The 11,808-nt window shown below is 36.6% G+C and overlaps 2 protein-coding genes across 4 annotated transcripts; one reads left to right on the top strand and one right to left on the bottom strand.

Annotated features, from left to right (window-relative positions):
- The first annotated feature begins 2,472 nt into the window (after window positions 1-2,472).
- LOC149932691 (uncharacterized) lies at window positions 2,473-4,938 on the top strand. Of its 2 annotated transcripts, XM_090156200.1 has the most exons (4): window positions 2,473-2,797; window positions 2,876-3,254; window positions 3,333-3,587; window positions 4,036-4,938. In XM_090156200.1, the coding sequence occupies exons 1-4, from the start codon at window positions 2,595-2,597 to the stop codon at window positions 4,726-4,728; spliced, it is 1,530 nt and encodes a 509-aa protein (XP_090012326.1). In that variant the 5' UTR covers window positions 2,473-2,594; the 3' UTR covers window positions 4,729-4,938. The 2 variants fall into 2 exon arrangements, with proteins under 2 accessions (XP_090012326.1, XP_090012325.1); XM_090156199.1 differs by having other exon boundaries at window positions 2,876-3,587.
- Window positions 4,939-5,460: 522 nt separating this feature from the next.
- On the bottom strand, window positions 5,461-7,279 carry LOC149932690 (uncharacterized). 2 transcript variants are annotated; one of them, XM_090156282.1, is made up of 3 exons: window positions 7,161-7,278; window positions 6,024-7,101; window positions 5,461-5,942 (listed from the first exon to the last, which is right to left on the bottom strand). In XM_090156282.1, the coding sequence occupies exons 1-3, from the start codon at window positions 7,221-7,223 to the stop codon at window positions 5,566-5,568; spliced, it is 1,518 nt and encodes a 505-aa protein (XP_090012408.1). In that variant the 5' UTR covers window positions 7,224-7,278; the 3' UTR covers window positions 5,461-5,565. The 2 variants fall into 2 exon arrangements, with proteins under 2 accessions (XP_090012408.1, XP_090012407.1); XM_090156281.1 differs by having other exon boundaries at window positions 5,461-7,101; window positions 7,161-7,279.
- Between the last annotated feature and the right edge of the window lie 4,529 nt (window positions 7,280-11,808).

Here is an 11,808-nt window from a genome sequence, read left to right as displayed (position 1 = left end):
CCCAGAAGGCTGTTTCTTGTTAATGTCCTTGTGGTCCAGAAGGCTGTTTCTTATTAATGTCCTTGTGGTCCAGAAGGCTGTTTCTTATTAATGTCCTTGTGGCCCAGAAGGCTGTTTCTTATTAATGTCCTTGTGGTCCAGAAGGCTGTTTCTTATTAATGTCCTTGTGGTCCAGAAGGCTGTTTCTTATTAATGTCCTTGTGGCCCAGAAGGCTGTTTCTTATTAATGTCCTTGTGGCCCAGAAGGCTGTTTCTTATTAATGTCCTTGTGGTCCAGAAGGCTGTTTCTTATTAATGTCCTTGTGGCCCAGAAGGCTGTTTCTTATTAATGTCCTTGTGGCCCAGAAGGCTGTTTCTTATTAATGTCCTTGTGGTCCAGAAGGCTGTTTCTTATTAATGTTCTTGTGGCCCAGAAGGCTGTTTTTTATTAATGTCCTTGTGGCCCAGAAGGCTGTTTCTTATTAATGTCCTTGTGGTCCAGAAGGCTGTTTCTTATTAATGTCCTTGTGGCCCAGAAGGCTGTTTCTTATTAATGTCCTTGTGGCTCAGAAGGCTGTTTCTTATTATTGTCCTTGTGGTTCAGTATCTTCTTAATCGCTCTTAGAACTTAATATCACAATAGCAAATTGAAATCTTTCCGTTTAACAGTCTGAATAAGTAGCATTTCATATATCAAGATTTGCTTTAAGCGGCTCTAAGCTTTTGACCATTCCATGACTTTATATGTACTTGATATTTGTTACGTTGATGCGCCCAATTCGTTTGTGCCATAACTCAATACTTGGCAATTTCTACGACTTCTATAGAGTTGATGATTAATACGATGACTCATGGTACCCTTCCTACGCAAGTCCTCTGGATGTTCTGATAATACATGAGCGTTGACGATATAGTTATATATATTTTTATAATTTGGAAATTAGTTTCGAAAGAAGAATCCTTAAATCTACCATCATCTAATATTTTAAAGTTTAGTTTGCACATTGTAGACTTATAATTTTAAATTTGGAAGACCCCGTGTTTCACTAAAGTAGGCAGCAGCCTAGCCCGGCCTGTTGCTAAATGTTGGTGCTATTGGGCTTGTTTTGGTTTGAGAAAAATGGGAATTTGAAAGTGAGAAAGTTTAACTACACTATATATTTCTAAACCAAAGCAAGCAAAATGTTCATGAAATGGTGGCGGCCTTCGGAACGATCAACCCACGTGGCCTGTTAAACTTTGCCTTAAATGATTTTACTTTCAAGAAAATTAAAACAATAACTTAAATATATTTAATGTGACGTTTTTGGCTTTCAAAAGAAAAGGATTTTCCGTGGCGGAGGAAGGAAAATATTTAGGTAACAAAAATATGACTAGCGCTCTTAGAAAGTCAAGCTTTTTTTCCCAAGGTAAATGTTTTGAAGAATTCCATTTTTGCTAGGGATTTTAACGGATATAGAGTAGTTTATCCAATAGAGAGCCTAATTCAGTATCTAACTGAATCATTTTCATTATTCATGTACATAAATATGTTACATATAGTTCTTATTTATTGTGAATTTCGTGTTTCCTCTGGTACCCATATTTTTCTATAATTCGATACATTGTATTTTTCAAGAGTTATTGACCGAAATCAGATTTAAAAATGAAATTTGGGTACTCCTTATCTCGTCCCGAATTCCGAGGCCACTGACCACGGTAGTTTTCAAGTTCGAAAACTAATTTTCATAGTTTCAATAGTGCAGCCGAACCAGCTATATTGAGCGTTATCAGTGGCGTAGCCAGGGGGAGCACTGTGGGCACATGCCCCCCAACCCGAAACGTGTGGTCGTACGTACAAATATTTTTTTACTTTTGTTTATCAATGGCACGTATTTCGTAATAAAATATCTGTCTAGGCTTTTCACTTTTACGTGGACTTTATGTCTAACCTCATCTCGCTGTCCTCTCCTTTTTGGAATCTTGGTTTGTCGCACCACCTCTCAGATCCTCTCACATCTGCTCACCAATCTGACAGTGATACAGTTCCCTCAGAAGGGGCCTATATGTATGCTTTTTAGGAACTCGGTATTATACAGAGATGGGCACACTCCTTTAAAAACCACTCAACTCCCTTTCAAAATATAATAAATAAGCTCACTCACTCAACTCACTGTAATTTTGAATTCTGGAGAATTAAAATCTCACTCACGCTAATTTTAAGGTATATAAAACATCACCAGGCGCGATGTGCACCTGATGATGCTAACGAACAGCAGCGAAACAAAAGTTCCATACAACCCAATAATTTTTTTTTAAATTTGACTATGCAAGGGTGGTCGTTTTCTTAATCTTTCTATATTTTAATGCATAGGGTTAGTTTTACCTTATTAATAAATACTTGAATTAAAAAGTTAGTATAACACAAATAAAGTGATATGATAAATTAAAGTTCTAAAAATGTATCGTTTGATAAACTTATACACCTATCTTCATTTGCCAGAGGCAAAGAACCTTTCACAGGGGCGAAATTTCATTAACTATAAAAACTTTTAGCAAGAGATGGGTAACAGATGGCGTTCATATCAATTTTCGTTTAAACCAATCGCGAGTCCTTTAAGTTTTCACAGAAAACTATGGCGGCTGGAGTTCCGGATGGTTTAATTTTTCCGATCGTAGGTTATGTACATTCGTTATCGAACATACCAAAATTTAGTGAAAATGATATTCAAGAGTATTATAAATCCCGGAACAATACGCAAGATCATTTGAAAAGAAGTTATAACTTCTTTATTGAAGAATACGTAGAAAGGAAAACCATAATGACGTTCACCGATAGGTAAGCCTCGGACTTCATATTTAGGTTTACCTTAATAATTTTAGGTTCAAACATTTTATTATTTTCTTCTTTTAACAGAGACAAATGCATTATCTACGTAAAAGGAAAATGCTTCCGAAGCCAAAAATCAAGGCTAGATCCTTATACGGTAGTAACTGCATTGCATGTAGAAGGAATTATACTGGATGGTTATTGTGAATGCCCGTATGGAACTACGGGAACATGTAACCATTTAATAGCTATGTTAAGACTATTGCTACATCTTCAAACATCTGCAAGGTCACGAGATGATGTTGAAAATACCCCAGTTTCTTGTACGGAAATGCCGCAACGCTGGAATAGGAAAAGAGGGGATAAGATAAGACCGTTGTGTCTTTTAGATGTAAATTTCCAGTCACCAAAGGAGAATGGCTCCGCTAAAGAAATGTGTTCAAAGACGTACGAAGCTCGCCGAAATGTAAGAACTAAGATAGAAATGGAGGAAGAAGTCTCCAAGATGGCAATGAAGTTTGACTTCATGAAATTGATTCCACAGCCAAATACGAAAGGGTGGAAAGAAACAAAGCTTGGCTGTGCATCAAATGGTTCACCTCTAACCTATCAACTGACAAACGTAGATAGTTCAGCAGATCTTATCCACAATCTAACCAAGTATGCACCACAATTTCGGGATTCGCGGAATAAATATATCTCATCAGTTCAGATTCCAACATTTGTCAATCATATTGATCATTACAAATCAATGAGTTGTGTGTTCCCTTTGAATGAAGTTCAATCGGAATTATTTAAAGTAGGTGAAGCTTAAACTCTAATATCAGAAGTAAATGAACCGAAGTTATCAGTCTCCTATATTTCCCATACTGGATGCATTTTCCTTATGCGCTCAATCTAAAATTTCAATATTGTGTTTCGCGTATCCCAATTTACCCTAAAATTACCACAATATAGTAAATTTTATTTGGTGAGGCCATCTACAATTTCTTATGTATTCTATTATTTAAACTAGCTGAGTCAGGTAATGTATTATTATTTATGACAAACAAGTGATTTTACTACGGAATAAAATGATTTTTTGAAAATACGTACGCGCTAGATAGCACTAGACATAAGCTAAGTGATTAAGATAAATCCATAAGGAAAATGCCTCCCATTTTCATGCTCGGTTTGATAACTTTGGTTCATTTACTTCTGCTAATATCTAGTATAATATAAAAATACTGACTATCATCAAATTACAGAATATCACGCTAACCCAGAAGGAATGTGCAGAAGTGGAGAGAAAAACTGTAGATCAATCCGATGAATGGAAGAATATGAGAAAGAACCGTCTTTGCTCGTCTTCATTCGCCTCTGTCTGTCGGCCTAAGCGGAAGGAGTGGTCAAAGCTAGGTATAGAAAATGTTATTTTTCCTTCGGACATTGGCCACATAAGAGCTGTGAACTATGGTAAAAAAATGGAATCTGTGGCAAGGCTAGAGTACATAAAACATATGCATGAGCTTGGACATAAAGTTGAAGTGAAGTTGAATGGATTAATTATCTCTCCAGAAATGTTTTGGTTAGGGACTACGCCAGATGGCATAGTGTTCGACCCAAAAGAAGTTCAGTCTTTTGGTCTTTTAGAAATTAAGTCGGCCTATACCATGAAAGACATGAAACCGTCGGAGGCAATAAATGACCCAAAGTCATATATGAAATTAGTTGATGGTTCGCCACAGCTCAAAACATCTCACCCATATCATTATCAAGTTACAGCACAAATGGGATTGACAGGCTTTAGTTGGTGTGACTTCGTGGTCTACTTTGAAAAGGGTTTAATAATAGAGAGAATTAGATTAAATGAAAACAAGTGGAATGATATGATCATTAAGCTTGAGGAATTTTACTTCAACTTTATGCTCCCAGCTCTTGCTGAATCTCAAAGAAAATAAGTGATATTTTATTCTTTATAATTTAATTTCCCCAAATTTGTTTATTAGAATGAATTTTAATTTTAGGGTTTTAGAATATAATTATATATTTTAAATATTAGTACGTAAAAGTACAACATTTCTTAAACAGGGTATTAAAAATTAGTTCCTTTCATACTCAAGTCAATTTAGTGAGATTTTATGAGTAGGTAAAAGTACAACTTGCCTTAAACAGGGTATTAAAAATTAGTTCCTTTCATACTCAAGTCAATTTAGTGAGATTTTATGAGTAGGTAAAAGTACAACTTGCCTTAAACAGGGTATTAAAAATTAGTTCCTTTCATATTTAAGTCGATTTAGTGAGATTTTATGAGTAGGTAAAAGTACAACTTGCCTTAAACAGGGTATTAAAAATTAGTTCCTTTCATACTCAAGTCAATTTAGTGAGATTTTATGAGTAGGTAAAAGTACAACTTGCCTTAAACAGGGTATTAAAAATTAGTTCCTTTCATATTTAAGTCAATTTAGTGAGATATTTTATTTCTGTAAAAATTTAATTTCCCCAAATTTGTTTATAAGAATGAATTTTAATTATGGTTTTAGAATATATTAGATATATTTCAAATATGAGTAAGTATGTAAAAGTACAACTTTCCTTAAAAGATCTCATAGTAAAAATAGATAATTGACTTATTTACAGTTTAAAACTAATGAAAATGAGTGAAATCAGTGCAAATGTATTTTTGCCTCTTAAGAAATTTAATTTAAAACCTATTAAACACAATGTATTTTGATCTGGTTTACATTCTAATGAAAAAATTAAAATTAAAATTTACATTAGGTTGTCATGTTTTTAAATTACATCCAATTCTCTTCATCGCCATCTTCGCTAATTGCCAATAACTTGTTAAATTCATCCAAGTCAATTAACGAGTCAGTAGCTTCGTCTTCTTCGCACTTCAATATCGGATTTTGGAAATTGGTTAAAAGTACTACCACAGTCCAAATTTGATTGATCATAGGAGCTAATGTTATAGGAATTGGCCTGTCAAAAATATGAAATCGCTTAATTTTATTTATACGACGTTCCACATGAATCCTAACTTTTGCAATATTTTGACATTCAATTATTTCTTCTTTTGAAAATTGACTTTTCTCCTTTAAAAAGGCGGGTATGTTTAAAAAAACCTTCACAGGTAGTTCTTTTAGCAAATCCTCGATGAGAAACCCTTTATCTGCCATAATTGAATCATTTTCGTTAAATTCTAATCCTAAAAAACCACTTTTCCTAGTCAGTTCTTTGTCAGAAATGTTACCAGTGTGTAGCGCAGACACAAAAGTGACGTAGCCATTTGGATTTATTCCAATTAAACCTTTGTACGTGTTCGTCGATTTATAGTTGGAATAAGTAGCCGTTTGCAAAACCATAGATTTTGAAACTTCGCATTTTATTTCCGTTGCGTCAATTACGCACCGTGTAGAAGGGTATTTAACTTTAAACACTTCCGGCATGTGTTTATCAATGTCTTTTCGATCTGACCAAATATTCATTTGGCCCAGTTGTAAATACATGAAGTTAATCCACGATATGCACGTAGAACTTATCACACTTTCGGAAACACCAAACCGATGTGCCAAATCTTTAACCATAAGACCCAATCTTAACCTCATCATAACTATCAAAAATTGGTCCATAACTGATAATTTCCTAGGGCGTCCAGCTGGAGAGGTGCCATCTTCTTTGGTATTCCTGCCCCTCCATATAATCACATTTTCTCCGTTTGGGCCTGGGTTTAAATAGTCAAATAAATCCATGAGTTTCTTGTACGATGGTAACCCTGTATAGAAACTTATATTGTCGTCGTTGTCTTTAATTGATTCGATGCTAAAAGCCATTTTGTTCAATTTATCTCCTAGAAATAAATTCTTTTCTTTTTCTTCTTTAAGTTCTTTTTGGGTCTTCTCTAAATTGTGCTTAAAATGATTGTTCTTAACTACTAAATCATCTACTTGCTTCTTTAGGACTTCTACTTGCTTTTGAAGATCAATTTTTTCAGCTTGAAGGGTTTCTATCGTGGGTTTCAAGGATTCTTCGACGTTGTTTATTTCTTCGTTCTCCATTTGACCTTCTTCCACTACCATTGCTGTAGCTTCTGTGTCCTCAATTGCAGGTGCTTGTTCTTCAAAAGCTTTCCAAGGAAATAAAGATGGTAAAGCTCCATCCATTAGTATCCCTTTTTTATTGGCTACATTTTTTACAAAATCATCATCTTTGAAATGTAACGAGCAAACGTGAATGCCTGCTACAGAATTGTACAGATAGTCTCTTCTCCGAATAAGTTGCAACCATTTTTTCCTTTGAGTCTGAGTTGATGGTACTTTATGATAAGACACCTAAAGCAAATATCCATTTTTAGGAGACATATCATATATTTTAATCCAAAGTTACTTACATTTTTTCCAACTTTATCTATGTTTCCTTTTTGTTTACACATAAAAACACTACAGTATCTCATGACTAAGGCTTAAGAGAAAAAAATGATTCTTGTTTTGTCTATTTTAACAGTACAGAGAAGTTCAATTTAAGTATAACTGAAGATTAAAATAAATAAATACATGAATATATTTAGTGGTATTTACGTAGAAACATCACTAAATAGACAATTAAACGTTTGTACAATTAAAAACATGAAAAAGGTTGGGGAAGATATTTTTTTACATCGAGACGTAAGTTACGCATTTTTAACCAATCACCACAGACCACGATGTGAACGCCATCTTTCGACAAATATAAAAATTAAAATTTATAGTTGATGGCGTGCGCCCCTTCGGTTCATCTATTCTGTATGGTATATGAGGATAGGTGTATTATTCTTCGCTTTGAGCTTCTTGTTCTTCATTTTCATTTTCTTCTCGTTCTTCGTTTCCATTTTGTTCTTGTTCTTCAATTTCTTTTTGTTCTTCGATTTCATTTTCTTCTCGTTCTTCAATTTCATTTTCATCTTGTTCTTGGATTTCACTTTCTGCTGGATTGTCTATTTCCTTATCGCTCTTTACTTCTTTTTCCGTTGAATCTATTTCTACTGGTTCACAATTTTGGCATGATTGCCCGTGACAATTACCGCAAACTGATGAACAGTGAAGTCCGAGCTTTCGACAACCACATAATGGTCCGCATCCTTTTAAACAGTTACAAAAAATCATGTTCAAAAGACATTCCGGAGCCGGCGGTTGCGAAGTTGTTTTTGGTGATGCTACCGAACGGCAGCGAAACTTTTCGTGTCTTTTAATAAAACATTTTTCAAAAATATCTTTCGTACCGTTCGCTTTGAAACTGCATGTGCTGTGGTCTTAACGACCTAGAATTCCCCCTGGTGGTTGAATGTCAAGTCGGGCAGTCTTGAAACATTTTTTTTCGAACAAAGCGCAACATTTTGACTTAGAGGCTCTTTCCATGAGCGCACCCAGAGCGACCTTTCGGTGTCGACGCATCTGAACGGTCATGGAAACGGGTTAGTGCGATAAAAGTGGTCGACCTTCTTGTCACGACAAAAGAGGTGTTCCGGGGAGAAAATATCGCTCCTTTTTGTTTCTTGGAAACGGTCATCGCATCGTTCTCACTACATTTTGGGTGTTTCTCTCCTTATTCCTTCTATACTCGGTGTGCCTCTTAGCCAATTTCCGAATTGAAAAACAACTGGTAAATCTAGCGCTTCTAATTTCTATCTGAACATATCAATCCGTTATCTTTTTCTCACATGATCAGGTACAATCTGAATTATATATCCAAACTACTTCACTAATTTCACCGTCAAAGTTACATTTATATGAACGTATAAATTTGTGGCGTAAGCGTAAGTCAAATTAGTTTGGGTGAAAGTCGAGTTTGACTTAATCCACCGCATTGGGCTAGAAAGAAGATATTAGGATAAATGCTTCAAAGTGCCAGTTAGTAGCACTACAAATGGAGCGATCTACTCATCAGTGGGGGTTCGATTCGACAATGGAAACAGGCGGCGATATCGCGTCGCGTAATTTTCATGACCATTCAGATGCGTCGACACCGAAAGGTCGCTCTGGGTGCGCTCATTGAAAGAGCCTATTAGAAAGCCTTGGAACATTAACATTCGAAATTGGCGTTAAACCAAATGCGTTTTTTATTAGAAAACGGAGGGTGGGGTATCAATTATTATTTAATATTAAAATAACTACTAAATCAATAAAATCCATTTCAACTTTGCCCTTCGCCAGAGCAAAAGGGCTACTTTGAAATATTACTAAAAGCAGAGAGACTTTAAAATAGCGTTATTTAACACCCCGCCACGAAAAAAAGGAAATATAAATAACGCTTAAGAAGTTGAATTGTATTTGACCGATATAAAAAAATGTTTTTTTAGCACAACGAGGCTATTATGAAATTATTTTCAGAAAAGTTTTCATAAATACTTTTTTCCTTTTTTGATCAAAATCTATAATTTTAAGTCTAAAATTATTATAAAATTACTTATAATTAAAATAATTAACTTTAAATCTATCATATTATTTAGATTATTATTATTATTATTATTATTATTGAGTGGGGTGGCAGGCCGAACACTTCGACCTAAGGTCCATTGTGCATCCCCAAACTGGGTGACTTAAATAAGTCCTATTGCCGACATAAAGCTTAAAATCTGCCCGGCCGTGATATTAGAGACGTCATACGTCTCCAACCGATGCATACCCAAATGCTCAAACCTCTGGGCTGCATAGTAATCGCAGCTACAGAGTACATGTGAGGCAGTTTCCTCCTCAGCTAGACAAGCTCTGCAAATCGGGTCATCATTGACCCCAATAAGCGTTAAATGTCTGTTTAGATGGCAGTGGCCTGTAAGTAGGTCAGTCACAATCCTAATACTGTACCTAGAGAGCGAGAGTAATTCTCTGGCTATCTCCCTAGAAGGGCCAAGAGTAAACTCTTTGGCCTGCCTTTGACCCTCAATTTCTGTTGAAGAAAATTGGAAGCGATAAAGATATGTGATGTGTAAACAAAAAAGATCTTTTTATTGTGTAAATATATTTTTTAAAGCATATTCTATTTGTCGCACCGATAACGTTTTATTCTTCCATGTTTTTTAATGGTTACATTTTCAGTATAAAAACCGCCATGCAAAATGTAACCTTGCTTCAGTTCGAATTATGTTTCATCTTAAATAAACTTGATTTATCGTTTTAAAATGTTGACTCCGTCTTAATTCATTTTCATCTTGTGTGGAAGCTGCTATTGTCATTGAAGCGTAAAAATTTCAATAATTTCAGACGATTGTCTGAGTTGACGATCTGACATAAACTTGGAGATCAAGCCGCGAACAAGTCCTCGGGAGATGGGGAGAGCAGGTTCTGGGCCAATGAACCCAGCCCTCGCACCTTCCTTGGCCAAGGCGTCGGCCCTTTCGTCCCCAAGATGCCCCTTATGCCCAGGTACCCAACAAAGTTGAACTTTATTGTGCAACCCAAGAGTGTAGAGGAAATCGAAGCAGCTAAGAACCAGTTTAGAAAGAATACTATACTGGCTGAGAGCTCTAAGAGCGGCCTGGCTATCCGAATAAATCTGGATAACCTTCCCATGATACCCCTGATGTAAACAGTAAGCAACACAGGAGCAAATGGCAAAAATTTCCGCCTGGAATACACTAGTGTGTACCCCTGGGCTTTCATAAAAGCCAAAATTATAAGTAAGGCAATACATCCCCGCACCAGTGCCATAGTGGGCCTTAGACCCATCAGTGAACCAGACGATCTCTCCTCGGGTGCCGAGGGTCAAGTTACTCCACTCCGCACGGCTAGGGAAGTTGACCTCAAAAGGTTTACCAAAGTGAAGTTTGGTAACCATCAGATCAGAACCCATTGTTAAAATAGGCATCTGATTGGAAATATCTCGAAAGAGCTTGGTGTGGTTATGCTCCCAATTATTAGCCTTCCACCAGCCATTTTGGTTGAGCCTATAGGCACCTAAAAGGGCAGCTTCCTCAATAAAAAGGTGGAGAGGAAGCATATTCAGGAGTATTTCCAGAGAAGCGCTTGGGGCTGTTCTCATGGCTCCTGTAATGCCGACACAATCCAGCCTTTGCAGAGTGCGCAGATCAAACTGCACAGTCCTTAAAGTAACCCTTGGCCACCAGACCACAGCTGCATAAGACAGGATAGGTCTGATGATCATGGTGTACAGCCAGTACACAGCCCTGGGGCTTAAGCCCCAGGTCTTGCTAACTGCACTTCTAGTTCTCCAAAATAACATTTTGCCCTTCTTGACAAGTAGACACGTGCCTACGTTGAAAAAGTGTAGGCCTACTTTGGGGGCCTCTAAATTTTTGAAACGGTGCCTATTATAACCCTCAATATTTTTAGTTACTAGTTTGTAAAATAAGATTTGATATTTCCATTTTTAGCCTACTGGGAGTAATATAACAGATTGGAAGTTAATTTTATCGAAATGTACTATAATTAGAGTACGGTTGGCAACGCTGTCCGTGATTATAGATTTTTCCCTTGAAAAAACTTTTTCTTTTGAATTGACTGATAAGAGATGGTGACGCCGGGACGGGGAAATACGTCATGCTAGGCCGCAAAGTGCAGGGACACCTGTCTTTTTGCCTCGGTGTCAGTGAGAAGCTACAATACACACAACAAAGACATTTAGTTTCTTGGAATTTGACGACGTCCGTGAAGAGGACCGGAGGGGGGGGGGGGATTGCCAAAACTGGATTTATCTCTTTCTCGTCCCAGCAGAGGTAAAGCCCAAGCCTATTGCTTTGATAGGAAGCGGTTATTCTTTCAAATATTGAGGAATTTGGGTTTCCCCTTTTTCCCTCTTTTGAGAAGTCACGTGATTTCAGTGACCATCGAACGGGGTCCGTTAGTGATTAGGGCCTCGCGTTTCGTCAATCGTCATTTCGTTTTCGTCTCCTGAGCAAGATAGTTCTCAATTTTGAGTCTCTTTTGGCCAGAATTTAACTAGATTTAATAGTTGATTTTTCAACAGCCTTTTTCAAGGCTAATAAGCTATTGTAGCTTAATTTTCCAAACAGCCTTTTTCAAGGCTAATAAGCTATTGTAGCTTAA

This window comes from Leiobunum rupestre, chromosome 8, assembly GCF_980474605.1.
Source record: "Leiobunum rupestre chromosome 8, qqLeiRupe1.1.hap1, whole genome shotgun sequence".
In the NCBI taxonomy this organism is placed as follows: Eukaryota; Metazoa; Arthropoda; class Arachnida; order Opiliones; family Sclerosomatidae; genus Leiobunum; species Leiobunum rupestre.
The sequence above is the reverse complement of the archived record's forward strand: the minus strand, read 5'-3'. Positions and strand labels throughout refer to the sequence as shown.

Excerpts from the sequence above, each read along its gene's own strand:
- LOC149932691 (XM_090156199.1), top strand. The coding sequence starts at position 2,595 with ATGGCGGCTGGAGTTCCGGATGGTTTAATTTTTCCGATCGTAGGTTAT. Across the intron at positions 2,798-2,875 it reads ATAATGACGTTCACCGATAG|AGACAAATGCATTATCTACG; the intron begins GTAAGCCTCGGA and ends TTCTTTTAACAG. Across the intron at positions 3,588-4,035 it reads TTCAATCGGAATTATTTAAA|AATATCACGCTAACCCAGAA; the intron begins GTAGGTGAAGCT and ends ATCAAATTACAG.
- LOC149932690 (XM_090156281.1), bottom strand. The coding sequence starts at position 7,223 with ATGAGATACTGTAGTGTTTTTATGTGTAAACAAAAAGGAAACATAGAT. Across the intron at positions 7,102-7,160 it reads TAGATAAAGTTGGAAAAAAT|GTGTCTTATCATAAAGTACC; the intron begins GTAAGTAACTTT and ends TATTTGCTTTAG.